The 14548-nt window shown below is 36.8% G+C and overlaps 1 protein-coding gene across 3 annotated transcripts in view; it reads left to right on the forward strand.

Moving 5' to 3' along the window:
• The window catches only part of ZNF713 (zinc finger protein 713), a 61804-nt gene that overhangs the window by 19629 nt on the left and 27627 nt on the right, over positions 1 to 14548 (forward strand). For 2 of the 3 annotated variants that reach the window (XM_015594578.2, XM_015594579.2), the window contains exon 2: positions 12466 to 12554. The exons of the other annotated variant lie outside the window; for it this stretch is intronic. In XM_015594578.2, coding sequence (XP_015450064.1) covers positions 12507 to 12554 — 48 coding nt within the window. In that variant the 5' untranslated portion in view covers positions 12466 to 12506. The remainder of the gene's footprint in view (positions 1 to 12465; positions 12555 to 14548) is intronic. 3 annotated transcript variants of the gene reach the window in all.

Genomic DNA, 14548 nt, shown 5'->3' on the forward strand with positions numbered 1-14548 from the left:
GATTTCGATGAGGATTGTATTAAATCAGTATAATGCTTTAGATAATATGGTCATTTTAACTATGTTGATTGTTCCAGTCCAAGAACACGGAATATCTTTCCATTTCTTCGTATCTTCTTTGATTTCTTTTAATAGGGTCTCGTAGTTTTCATTATATAGGTCCTTCACATATTTCGTTAGATTTTTTCCTAGGTCTTTTACTTTTTTTGTTGCAATTGCAAAAGGAATTATTTTTCCACTTTTTTTTTTTTTGACGCTTTACTCTTAGAGTATAGGAACACTATGGATTTTTCAATGTTGATTTTGTATCCAGACACTTTACTGTATTTGCTTATTGTTTCCAGTATTGTTCTTGTGGAGTCTTTAGGGTTTTCTGTATAGAGAATCATGTCATCCACAAATAGTGACAGTTTGACTTCTTCTTTTTCTATTCGGATGCCTTTTATATCTTTCTCTTGCCTGACTGCTCTTGCTAGGACCTCCACTGTTACATTGAATAACAGTGCTGATAGTGGACACCCTTGCCTGTTTCTGGTCTTAGAGGGAAAGTTTTTAGTTTTTCAGTGTTAAGTATAAGGTTGGCTGAGGGCTTGTCTGTATGGCCTTTATTATATTAAGGTACTTTCCTTCTATACCAATTTTGATAAGTGTTTTGATCATAAATGGGTGCCGTATCTTGTTGAAGGCTTTTTCTACATCTATTGATATTATCATATGATTCTTATTTTTTAATTGTTCTTATGTCCTGTATCACGTTAATTGATTCGAGTATGTTGAAACATGCTTGTGACCCTGGGACGAAGCCCACTTGATCGTGGTGTATAATCTTTTTAATATGATGCTGTATTCATTTTGCTAGTATCTTATTTAGGATTTTTGCATCCGTATTCATGAGAGATATTGGTCTGTAGTTTTCTTTTTTTGTATTATCTTTACCAGGTTTTGGTATCAGAGTAATATTGGCCTCATAAAATGAGTTGGGAAGTATTGCCTCCTCTTCGATTTTTTGGAAGAGTTTGAGGAGAATAGGTAGTAAATCTTCTTTGAGTATTTCGTAGAATTGACTGGTGAAGCCATCTGGTCCTGGACTTTTACATTTTGGTATATTTTTGATGATTGTTTCAATTTCCATACTGCTAATCCATCTATTTAGATTTTCCAGATCGTCTTGATTCAGTCTAGGAAGGTTGTATTTTTCTAAGTACTGATCCATATCTTCTAGGTTATTAAATTTGGTGTTATATACTTTTTACAGTATTCTTGCATGAACCTTTCTACTTCTGCAATGTCAGTCGTAATTTCGCCTCCTTCATCCCTGATTTTGTTTATTTGTGTCTTTTCTCTTTTTTCTTTAGTGAGTCTAGCCCGGGGGTTGTCAATTTTATTAACCTTCTCAAAGAACCAGCTCTTTGTTGAATTTCTTTTTCTATTGTTTTTTTGTTTTAAGTTTCATTTATATCTGCTTTAATTTTGATTATTTCTTTCCTTCTGCTGACTTTAGGCCTCATTTTTTCTTTCTTTTCTAGTTTTTTAAGATGAAGCATTATGTTGTTTATTTGGGCTTGTTCTTGTTTTTGGAGATAGGCCTGTAATGATATGAACTCTACTCTTATGACTGCTTTTGCTATGTCCCAAAATTTTGATATGTTGTACTATCATTATCATTCATTTCTATATATCTCTTGATCTCTCTTTTCATTTCTTCCGTGACCCAGTTATTCTTAGTAGCATGTTGTTTAATGTCCAGGTATTTGTGGTTCTTCCTGTTTCTCTTTGCAGTTGACCTCTAGTTTCAAAGCATTATTATTAGAGAACATGGTTAGTATGGTTTCAACTCTCTTATATTTGTTGAGGCTTTTTCTCTGTCCCTGTATATGGTCGGTTCTTGAGAATGTTCTGTGTGCACTAGAGAAGAATGTATAAGCAGCTGTTTTGGTATGGAAGGCTCTGTATATGTCAATTATGTCCAGTTGGTCTAATGTGTCATTTAAGGATGTTATTTCCTTATTGATTTTCTGTTTGGATGATCTGTCCATATCCAACAGTGGGCTCTTTAGGTCCCCTACTACGATGGTGTTTTGGTCTGTTTCTCCCTTTAGTTCTGTTAGTAATTGCTTTACATACTTCAGGGCTTCCTGATTGGGTGCATAGATATTAATAAGTATTATTTCTTTGAGTGCTTGGTTCCCTTTATTATTATGAAGTGTCCCTCCGTATGTTTCTTTACCTTTTTTATTTTGAAGTCTATTTCATCTGATATTAGTGCCGGATACCCCCGCTTTTCTCTGAATGCCATTTGCTTGAAATATCATTTTCCACCCTTTCAGTTTGAGTCTGTATTTGTCTTTGGAGCTGAGATATGTGTCCTGGAAGCAGCATATGGTTGGGTTTTGTTTTTTGATCCAATCTGCAATTCTGCGCCTTTTTGTTGATGATTTCAGTCCATTTATATTTAGGGTGATTATTGAAACATGTGGTCTTCTTATAGCCATTTTATCTTTTGCTTTCTGTTAGCTCGGTGTTTTCATTGCTTCTATGTCCTTGTGTTTCTGCTTTTTTTAATTTTGTTTCACGTTTGTGGGTTCTGACTCTAGTTCTTCTTGTTTTATGTTATATACTTCAGTTCTGAATCTTTGATGTGTCATTAGCATTACAAATAAGAAATGGATTGTGTACACACACACACACACACACACACACACACACACACACACACAGTTGTCCATTTTCTTCTGTGTGTTCCTTAATCTCCTCTTTGCAAATTTGGATCTTCAAATCCTCCCCTTTTCAGTCATTGTTATCTCAGTTTGTCCCTATATGCAGAACATTCATTACTATCTTGCTATAGCAATTCTATTATTATTATTTAAGCTTATAATGTCCTATACTTAGTAAGGATTGCACTCCTCTACTTCTATTTGCCTGATAGTCACTTTACTCGTAATTATGTATTTTGTTGTATCATTTTGTTTTAGGTGAACTGACCCCTTCCAGTATTTTCTGTAGTGCAGCCCTCATAGTGGAGAATTTCCTCAATTTTTGTATGTCTAGAAAGCTCTTAATTCATATCTAAAGGAGAGCTTAGCTGGATGCATTATTCTAGGCTGGTAGTTCCTTTCACTTAATAGCTTAAATGTTTGATTCCATTCCTTTCTGGCTTGTAAGGTCTGTGCTGAGAAGTCCAATGATAATTTAATGGGTTTTCCTTTATATGTTACCGTTTTCTTCTTGCTGCCTAAGAATTCTATCTTTGTCGTTGAGTTTGATAACTTTATACAATGTGTCTTGGTGAAGGGCTTTTTGGTTGAGGTAATTGGGTGTTCTCTTGTCTTCTTGAATTCCAAGCTCCAGCTTATTCCTTAGATTTGGGAAATTCTCACCCACTATTTGTCTTGAAATACTTTCTAGTCCCTGCTCCTTTTCCTTGCTTCGATAATGCCCATTATTCTTGTTTCCTCTCCTGATGGTGTCAGCTAGTTCTTGTATTTCTCTTTCATTATTTTCCATTCTTCAGTTTCTTTCTTCTTTCTTCTGATTTATTTCTAGATTTCTGTCTTCAATATCACTGATCCTTTCCTCTATTTGGCTTGAAGGTTTCAATCTTTTTGCTCTGTTCATCTAGGTGTTTTTTCAATTCCTGAAATTGTTGATATGACTCATTTTGGATCTCACTGAGTTTTTTCAGAAATACCATCCTGAATTCTCTGTCATTTAAATCACATATTTCTATGTGTGTAAGCTTATTTTCTGGAGATTTGTCTCTTTCTTTCTGAGATGCCTTGTCACCTTGGTTGTTCATGGTGTTTAATGGACTATTTCTCTGCCTGGGCATTAATGGAAGTATATTCTGTTGTTTTTCCAGAAAGATTTATTATATAAAGGTCTCTCTTTAGCCTGCTGCAAAGGAAGCGCTTTTCTTTTGCTTCTCAATAAGTGGCGTCTAAGCCTCTTGGATCCCTGCTTTATATAAAGATTAAATAATGTTTGTTTGTTTGTTTTGTCTTGTAGAAATTTAATCACACTCGCTACTTTCAGTTTCAGTCCCTGTCAGGGTCAGCAAACAGTTTCGGTAGCGTTTGCAGATTCTTCTGCGGCCCTGTGGTTTTTGGTTTCGGAGAGTATGGGGCGAGGGAGGGACCCTCTGAGTTGTGGGTTGGGGGTTGCGGCTCAGCCTCAGTTTTGCAACTGAGCCGGTAAAAATCAACATGTTTCTTTGTGGTCTCGTCCCGCGTCTCTGTTTTCTGCCCTGATGACTAGGCCCTGCTGTGGGCTGCATAGAATTCCCAGCACTTCCAGGCAGGGTTATTCAGGGAAGTCACCGCACCTTCACTTTTCCCCCTCCTCCTGCAAGGAGCTCCAGCAGCTGTGAGGGGCAGCTGCTTTATTTCTTTCAGTCCATCGCCCCACACTTGGGGTTCTGACCTATGGTAGTTCTTATGCGCAGATCCCATGCTTAGACGTGCTGGTGTGCAGCTTGGGTGTTTTAGTTGAGTTTTAGATGTTCAACCTATTGTTGTTTGAAGGGGAGAGATCTAAGGACATCTCTCTCTCCACTATGTTTCCCAGAATCCCCCGCAAATTATTTCTTTATCACTAACTTGACAGTTTTAATATAAGTGTCTTGGAAGAGATGTTTTTCTATTGAGATAATTAGGTGTTTTGTTAGCTTCTTGAACTCAAGAGTTTGACTCTTTCCATCAGATTGGGAAGTTCTCATCAATTATTTCTTTGGATAAGCTCTCTGTTCCCATATTGCTCTCTGCTTCTTCTGATATACCTATTATATTGTGCTTTGTAATGGAGTCAGATAGTTCTTATAGAGTTCTTTCAGTTTTTAGGGGTTTCTTTTTTTAATTTTAATTTTTTCAGTTACAGTCAATAATGTAACATTGTATGGTACATTGTAAGTATGTATGGTACAAGGCGGGTAGGGTAGTAGACTTATATTTTATTAGTTTTAGGTATACAGTTAGCACTTTGACATTTATATAACTTGTGAAGTGATTCCCACCATAAGTCTACTACCCTACCCGCCTTGTACCATACATACTTGTTACATTATGGACTGTATTTCCTATGTTGTATTTTTCATCCCTATGACTATTTTGTAACTATCAACTTGTACTTGTTAATCTCTTCACCTTTTTCTCCCAGCTCCTCAAACCCCCTCCCATCGGTCAACTATCAGTTTGCTCTTTTGTATCTGAGTCTGTTTCTATTCTGTTTGTTTGTTTTTTAAGTTTTTTTCTAGATACCACATATAAGTGAAATCATGTGGTATTTGTTTTTATATGTTTCATTTATTTTACTTAGTGTAGTACTCTCAAGTCTATCCATGTTGTCACAAATGGTAAGATTTCATTCTTTTTTATGGCTGAGTAGTATCTATTGCATACATGTACCAATCTTCTTTATCCAACCATCTATTAATGGACAGTTAGGTTGTTACTATCTTTTGGCTAATATAAATAATGCTGCAGTGAACATTAATGTCTCCTTTATAGAATTAGTGTTTCGGATTTCTTCAGATAAATATCCAGAAGTGGGATTACTGAGTCCTTTTTCTTTCTTGTGATAGCCTTTGTATTAAAGTCTGTTTTGCCTGATTTAAGAATTGCTACCCCAGTTTTTTGTTTGTTTCCATTTTCATGAAATATCTTTTTACATTTCTTTCAGTCTGTGTGTGTCTTTTGATCTAAAGTAAGTCTCTTTATTGGCAGCATATATAGTGTCTTGTTTCCTTATCTGTTTAGCCACCTATGTTTTTTGATCAGAGCACTTAATCCATTTACATTTAATGTAATTATTTCTAGCTATTAGTTTTCTTCTTTCATTATTTGCATTTTTATCTTTTTTCCTTTTTTCCGCTTCTTAAAGAAGTCCCCGCAACATTTTCTGTAATATTGGCTTAATGGTGAGGAGCTCCTTTAGCTTTTTCTTGTCTGGGAAGCTCTTTATCTGTCCTTCGATTCTGAATGATAGTGTTGATGAGTAGAGTAATCTTAGTTGTAGGTTTTTGCTTTTCATCACTTTTAATATTTTGTGCTATGCCCTTCTGGCCTGCAAAGTTTCTGTTGAGAAATCAGCTGACAGTCTGGGAGTTTCCTTATAGATAACTATTTGTTTTTCTCTTGATACTTTTAAGATTCTCTCTTTGTCTTCAACCTTTGGCATTTTAATTATGACGTGTCATGGTGTGGGCCTCTTTGGGTTCATCTTCTTTGGTACTCTGTGTTTCCTGGACTTGGATGTCTGTTTCCTTCACCAGGTTAGGGGAAGTTTCCCATCGTTTTTTTCTTCAACTAGATTTTCAATCCCTTGCTTTGTCCCTTTTCATTCTGGTATCTCTATGATGCGAAAGTTGATACTATTGTTGTGCCAGAGGCCTCTTAAACTATCATATTTTGGATTCTTTTTTCTTTTTGCTGTCTTGATTGATTGGTGTTTTCTGCTACCTTATCTTTCAAGTTGCTGATTTGATCTTCTGCTTCATCTAATCTGTTGCTTCCCTCTAATGCATTCTTCATTTCAGTTAATGTATTCTTCATATCTGACTGGTTCTTTTATGTCTTCTATCTCCATTTTTATGTTTCCTAGCTCTTTGTTGAAGAGATCATTGAGCATCTTATAACCAGTGTTTTCAATTCTGTGTCTGGTAGATTTCTTGTCTCCATTTTGTTTAGTTTTTCGGTTGTTTTTTTTTTTTTTTTTTTGGAGTTTTGTTCTGTTCTGTCATTCTGAACATGTTTCTTTGTCTCCTCATTTTTGCTGACTCTCTGCGTTTGTTTCAATTATTAGGTAGGTCTGCTATATTTCCCAGTCTTGGCTTTAAGTTTTAGGTTTCCTGTGGGGCTCAGTAGTGCAGTCTCCCTTGTCACCTGTGCCAGTTGCTTCAGGTGTGTCCCTTGGGTGGGTTGTGTGTGGCTTCATGTTGTAGTTGAGTCTTGGTTGCTGTTGGCACATCAGTGGTAGGTGTTGACTCTCTGGCTCATAGGTTGTGAGGACTGACCATGACTACAGTGGAGGAGTTGTTGTGTAAGGGCTGACCCTATGGAGCAGGTTTCACTTTAATGGTGCTCTGGTGCCTGCCGAGTCTGCCCCTGAATGTGTCGTTTTTGGGTTGATTGAGTGTTGCTGTGGTGTGGTCTTAAGCTGGTCACTGAGTGTTAGTTCTGAGGCCTCATGGGAGTTTCTCTGGTGCAGGCCAAGGTCAGCCGCTGCCTGTGCCCTGTCCAGAGCCACTTGCTATGAGCTACAATGTTAACTGCCAATGGTTGCTACTTCTACTGTCCTTGGAGGCGTTTGGGAGAAGCTAAGCTGTAACTGAGGCCTGCTGCCACTAATGCCCCACTTGGGTCTGCTTAACAAAATATAAAGAGGTACAAGGCATACTGTGGCCAGATGCTGCTTGTTTTTGAGAGATTTTATGAAAGTCTAAAGCATGAGCCAAAACAAGCCACTTGTTTTAAAAACACTACTGAAAGTAGCTCGGGTTGGCCTGCTAGTTGGGTAGGGCGAGGTGTCAGGGAATCACCAGGGCATAATGAATGGTATTAGCTAGAATAATGGAAACTCAAATATGGTGCCCGCCTGTGCTGCAGGAGGGGTAGAGGTTCTCAACAATGTAACAATGGCTTCTGCCAGCACTTTTATCCAGGAGAAAGCTGCCTCTCCATTTCTCACACTGAAGCCAGACAACTCCATTTCTTCCTGTATTTCCCTGGAATGAGTGAATCAGCAAGTAAGCTTGTGCATGGGACCTTTCAGAGGAAGGCCTAGGACTTCATCAGCCCTCCGTCTCACTCGGCCATAATCTTTGCTGGTGTTCACAGCCAGGAGTTATGGAGACTTCTCTCCCTAGCACTGGAACCACATATGGGCAGCCTGGCGTGCAGCTGTGACCCCTCACTCCCCAGGGGTCTCTGCAACCATGATATTTCTCTCAATTTTTCCCCGTCACACATGAGTGTGGGACCAGCCTATTCCACACATCTGCCCATCCTACCAGTCTTGATGTGGCTTCTTCTGTATGTCTTTAATTTTAGAATTTCTGTTCAGCTAGACTAGGTGATTCTCAGTGATGTTGTTCTGTAGTTTAGTTGTAATTTTCATAAGAGGAGATGAGCACAGCATTTACCTGCTCCATCATATTGACCAGAAACTAGCCTCGATGCTTTTTATTTCTTTTTCTTGTCCGATTGCTCTTGCTAGGATTTCCAAAACTCTGTTGAATAAAACTGGTGAAAGTGGACATCCTAGTCTTGTTCCTGATCATAAGGAAATGCTTTTAGCTTTTCTCTGTTGAGTATGATATTAGCTGTAGATTTGCCATAAATGACCTTTATTATGTTGAGGTTTGTTCCCTCTATTCCCACTTTGCTGAGAGTTTTTTTTTTTATCATAAATAGATGCTAGATTTTGTCAAATACTATTTCTGCTATTGATATGATCATATTATTTTTATCTTTCATTTTATTTATGGTAAAATTCACCCTTGCAGCAGTCTGGCCCAGGACTTCTGTTTGTTCTTTCATTTTTTTTAACTTGGTTTTTTCTTCTGAGTCATTTTTAAATTCATTAGAGTTCACTAATTCTTCCTTCCATCTGGTCTTCTTTGTTTCTCATTCTCTCTAAATCATTCTTCATCTCGTTTATTGACTTCTTCAGCTCCAGAATTTCTGTTTGGTTCTTTTTTTCTATAGTTTTAGTCTCTATGGTAAAGTATTTTTTTTGTTCATTTATTTTATTCCTTCATTGAACTGTCTTTCTGAGTTTTCTTGTATCTCATTCAGTTTTTTCAAAACTTCAATCTAAAATTCTCTTTTTTAAATCAGAGTCCTTCATGTTTTTAGTTTGGTTTCTGGAGACTTTCTATTTTCTTTCTGAGCTAACTTGATCATTCATAATACTTGATGGATTGCTTCTCTGCACTGGCATTTGAGATAGTGAACTCTTCTTTTTAGGTATGGTTTTTATCTTTTAAAGATCCCTTCAACTGTGGAGGGAATGAGTAGATTTTGGAAAATCCTAAGGAACAATAATGTATACATGGTAGGCAGAGGAAAAAGGATTAGAGCATAACCCACTGAGAAAGACCATGGAAGTAAAGCAATATATAGCTGTCAGCAATATCAGATACCATCAGCACTTAGGTAATTAAGAATTAATGAGGTCTGACACAGGACAACATAAGGGTCTTTTATATTACTGACTGAAGATATTTCAGTAGCGTCCTGACAACATAACAGAAGCAAGATTATAGAGAATTGAAAAAATAAGTGGGTAATGAGGGAGTAGAGACAAGTGTTGACAATCCTGTGAATAATGTGGCCTTGAAAAAAGAAAGTATGGTACTTGCAAAGGAGCATTTAGCCAGTGAAAGTTTTTAATGTGGGATAGACATTAAATGATTTTAATTGATGATAGGAAGGAGTCAGTAAAAATGACAGATAAAGTTGAAGGTATAAGAATGAGAAGATATGTGCTAGATTCAGGCCTATAAGGAGGCTGTAGAGAATGGAGTGATTCCAGGGAAGAAATAACCTTTTAATGCAAATTCCTGGGCTGAAAATAACCCCAGAAGTGCATTTCATTAGGTCTGTGATCTGCTTTCAACAAATACGATTCAGTGATCCTCAGACCACATTTTGATAAACACTTCTCTTTTCTTCTATTTCCTCCATCTATTAAGCTACTCTTATCTTTAGTTTCTTTCTCATCAAGTCTAGAACCTAGGTCTCCTGATTCATAGTCTAGAGTTTTCTAAGATAAGAAAGATAGCGGAAGTCCTTTGGCCCTAGAAGTGGGTGACTGAAGTAGAGTGATGGTGAAAATCATTGGGACTGAGGAAGTAAAGGAAGTGAAAAGCACTGGTAGCTGTTTGAATTCTTGCTTGCATCAAAGTAACTTGTAGGTCATTAGAAAAAAACATATGTAGATACCAGACTTCATCTCAACAGACTCTTCTGGTTTAGTGGCTCTTGGATGGAGCCTGGGACATGTATATATTTATATCTGTATATTTTTAAATCTAGGCTGAGTCTAATGCACAGCCCAGATTGAGAAGCACTACATTGGTTTTCTACATGGTCAGTAAAGTTCACTCAGCTTTTTGGAAGAGCTTGGAGTGAAAAGGAAAACTGGTAAGCTCAGAGTCATGTCATCTAAACTGATTATAATTCTAGTATTCCTTAGGCAGTCAAGGGAATTTGTTACTTTCCAAGCATCATGGTTTTTTGTTGTTGTTGTTGTTTTTTTTTTTTTTATTTTTTTTTAAAAGACTATGGCAATCCCACAGGCTTCTCTGGAAAGGTGTATATATGTGTTGCATTAAAAATTACACACAGTTTGGGGGTGGGGAATGGTTTTCTTTTTTGTTGTTATTCTTTCCAATACAGGAATGAAAAGGGAAATTATGAGAAGAAAGGGAATCTGATTTTTAAAAAGAGAAAAAGAAAAAAAAAATGGTAGAGAACAGCTACTAAGAAGGACTTTAGAGTAAACTAGAAGAAACCAAGGACTGTGAATCAGGATACTTAGGTTCTAGAACCAGCTTTCTTTTACTTAGTTCTGTGACCTCCAATTTTAGAATCCTTCATTAAACCAAGCAACTGAGCACTAAATCAACATTTCCAAAGGTCTGTTCTATGGAATCTTAGTCTTATCATATGCCATTAAAATATCCTTGGTTTTTCACATATGAAGGAGAAACCCTGTTTTGCCTAACTTGGTGAATGTGGTTTTCATTGTTATGAATAAATGGTTTTGAGGTGATTTGGTTTGAAATATCAAGGCATTCTCACAGATTCTGTCTGGCTCTTCAGACAGTAGAACCTTTTTAGAGCTTTTGATTGATGAAATAATGATGTTTCTTAAAGTGCTTTTAAATTACTCCTGAAAGCTCTGCTTCTTAGTGAACTGGTCATAAACTGTTAGATTTGTGCCATCTCTTGGGCAGTGAATGGCTTCCTTATCTAAAAAGGCCATTTCACTAGAACTGCAGTTTTCTCTTTTTAAAAAAATTGCTTCTCAGAAATGTTTTCACTATTTCCATCACTAGTTTTTGAGAGAAATTTTTCAGGCCAACTTTTTTGAACATTAGAATGTATTCTTTCATAATTATTAGCAAATCAGAACATTTCAGTCTGTTGGTAGTGTTGGTGAAAGTCTTTCCCTGGGAAAGGACCACATGTTTTCTGTTCTAAGAAGAGGATAGGAAAGGATTGAGGCTAGAGTTTGTTGTAGTTAGTGTATCTATACTTCTCTGTTTTTTCTAATGTGTGAATCTGAGAAATTCTAAAAATGCTTTTTAATTCTTTTAAAGAATCCCACATCCTACTGTGCTCTATCCTCATGAGTGAATAATTTATGTCTCTTTACAGACAATAGGTCCATAAGTGCCTGAGACTAGATTTCTTCTGCTCCGGTGCATCTCATTCCAGGTGCTCAGCCTGAAATTTTATCTCTCAAGAATCCTACTAGAAGACAGATTCGAATATCATAATTAAGTCTGTATATGAAGGACTGAGGTCTTTCAGTTAAAAAAAAAAAAGGCAATAGCCTCCTTGAACAAGGCAAGATTCCAAGAGTGGCTGGCTGCCCCTGGAAAGCAGAGATCAATCTTGTGGATATCCATTGGCTTCTGAGACTCTTATCAGAGATTAGGCACCTTTAATACTTGGGAGTGACTGTCCCCCATAAAACACTACAAAATTAGCTTTAATGAACTGACAAGGATACTGAAGCTGTTAGTACTGGTATATTTCCTGAGGGTCCTGCTGGAAGGAAACAAAGCTTTGGTGACATACAATTTAAGAACTGCAAAGGGTGTAGTAAGCCTGGTGGAGAACTGAATCCAGATGCCCGAAAATGAAGGTAAACATTCTGAAAAATGAAAAGAGTGAAATCTCCTTTGTATATGAGAAGGATCATCTTAAAGAGAGCAGAGGAGAGAAGATCTCTGGAGTTTGAATATGGAGCTGAATTTATCCCTTTAGAGTAGGTCCTCAACATAGGTTTGTATCACATCTCAGTGATTTTCATCTCCCACTTAAATCATTTGGAGACTTTAGAATTTAAAGTGTTGTTGCCAAAGCAAACCCCAGACCGATAGGGATAAAATTGGATTTATCCAAATCTCTGGGAATAGGAGCTGAACATTGGCATCTTTTTTAAATTTCCCAAGTGTAAAGCAGGAGCTGAAAACCACTAAGCTCTCTTGAGCTTCCCATATACCACAATAAATGGAGTTGTACCACAGAAGAGAAAAGTCCTGCATTGAATTAATTCTTCAATATAATAGAGGAACAAGAATGTCACAATTACATCATCCAGCCTTTAAAGCTTATGTCTTAGACTACTTTTCTCAAAACTGTTTGCCATCCTAATACAAAGCAAAAGTTTCAAGATTTAGGTTCAGCCTTAATACCTTGTATTGACAAAATGCTTTTTTTCTCTTTTACCCAGTTATGCCTTTTTAGAATGCTGTACTTTCCCAGGAGAGGAACATGGAGGAGATGGAAATGAATGATGAATCACAGATAGTCAGGTCCCAGGTAAATTCAGTTTTACTGTCCTCTGAAATGCTATTATAGTTCTCAGAATGTGAGCACTTTAATTTTTCAGTTCTCAAGTGCTAATCTCCAAAACTCCAGAGCCCTTGAAACTCTTGTGACAGATGATAATCTGTATAGCAGCAGTCCCCAATTGTTTGGCACCAGGTACCAGAGCTCTTATGAGAATCTAATGCCTTATGATCAGAGGCGAAGCTGAGGTGAAGATGCTAACGCTGGAGAGCAGCTGCAAATACAGATGAAGCTTCGCTGGCTTGCCTGCTGCTCACCTCCTATTGTGAGGCCAGGTTCCTAACAATCCAGGGACTGGTACCAGTCTGCAGCCCATGGGTTGGAGACTCCTACTCTTTAGAATGTTACCCATTCACCTTATACACCCCTTTATAGCTCTTCTCCCCTCCAGCATTTTTCCCAGATCATGTAGTCATGTCTGTACTAGATGTTGTAAAAGAAACAAAAGAAGCCATAGACTGTCTTTTAATTACTCTTCACTTAAACAGCTCACTAGAATCGAAACAACACTTGCCATTCTCTCTGTAAACAATTGATGATGCCTCGGTCACTATGACTGCTTGGAGCTAATGGCATTTTTAAATATGCCTGAGGACATCTGCTGACACAAGTTAATTTTTATCTTCCAAAACCTGTTTAAGCCTATTGTTACAATTCTATAATTTGATTAAGTATTATGTAAACTGATAAGGTATAACTACGTTTGTTTATTTCTATGAAAACTAATTGTTTCTATGAAAACTAGTTGACTCTTTTGGAAAGACTCAGTAAATGCCAATCACTTTTTAAAAAAAAATTCTATCAAATTAGGAGTGAGCAAATCTGTAAAACACCGAAGGAAAATCATAAAAATCTTACAGGATTCTATAGCTATATTATTTCCCAACTGTCATTTGCTTATTATAGTTAAAGGAAACAGAAACTAATGCATTATGGGTATGAGCATTCAGTCATTAAAATCATTCTCATAGAAAGATGAACTAAGTAATATAATTTCTATATTTTAAATTAAAATAAAATGTTTAAGATATCTTTTGTGGCTCTCCACTTTAACCAGATTTTTTGCTTAACACATCAGATACCAGTCTCAGTTGCTTCAGGTAGGAGGACTTCTATCATTCCTGGTTCTATGAGATAATCATTATGTCTACTTAGCAAATAAACTCGTTGGAGGAAGTTTTAAAAGCCTACATCATACAGTTAATAGTTGGATACTACTATGCATGCAAAAGACAGCAAATACAAGAGAAGGGAGAAATCTGATTGAGACTAGAGGGCTGAGGGAAGATGTCATAAAGGAGGTAGAGTTTGAATTTGTGCTGATATCATGTAGGGTTTGGAGGTTAGAGAAGACAGAACCATTGCAGACAGGAAATAAAACTTGAGCAAGAGCAAAGACAATAGAGAGACTGTCAGCTGGAGCTGATTATTTATTTGGTACATTAGTGCTTTGGGGTCTTTGGTCTGCAAAGAATAGATTCATTTCAAGGCTCCTCACAGACAGGAATAAAAATAGACATCAAGAACTAATGTGGCATATGTGCTTCTTGGCATTCTAGCCAGAGGAGTTTGTTTTAATTTTCCAGAACCAATTATTCTGTTAGGAAAGAAAATGATTCATTTATTCAACAGATATTTTTTGAGTAGCTACTATGTGGCAGAACTTAAGCTTGGCATCAAATATACATCGGTGAGCAAAACAGATGTGGTCCTAAAGCCAAGTTGCTTACAATCTAACAGAGACAGACATTCAGCAAATATACTAATAAACCATAAATTGAGATGTTTATTATACAAAATTAGAGTAAGGTGCTGTGAATGTACATTAGAGAATCGGGGAAGAACTCTCTGGGGAAGTGAAATTTAAAGTGAGATGTTATAAAACATATGTGGAAAAGAACATTTTAGGCATGTACTAAATATCATAGATATGTTCAAGAAGTTAAAATAACACCAATGGTGGT

Source organism: Pteropus alecto, unplaced genomic scaffold, assembly GCF_000325575.1.
Source record: "Pteropus alecto unplaced genomic scaffold, ASM32557v1 scaffold68, whole genome shotgun sequence".
Taxonomy (NCBI): domain Eukaryota; kingdom Metazoa; phylum Chordata; class Mammalia; order Chiroptera; family Pteropodidae; genus Pteropus; species Pteropus alecto.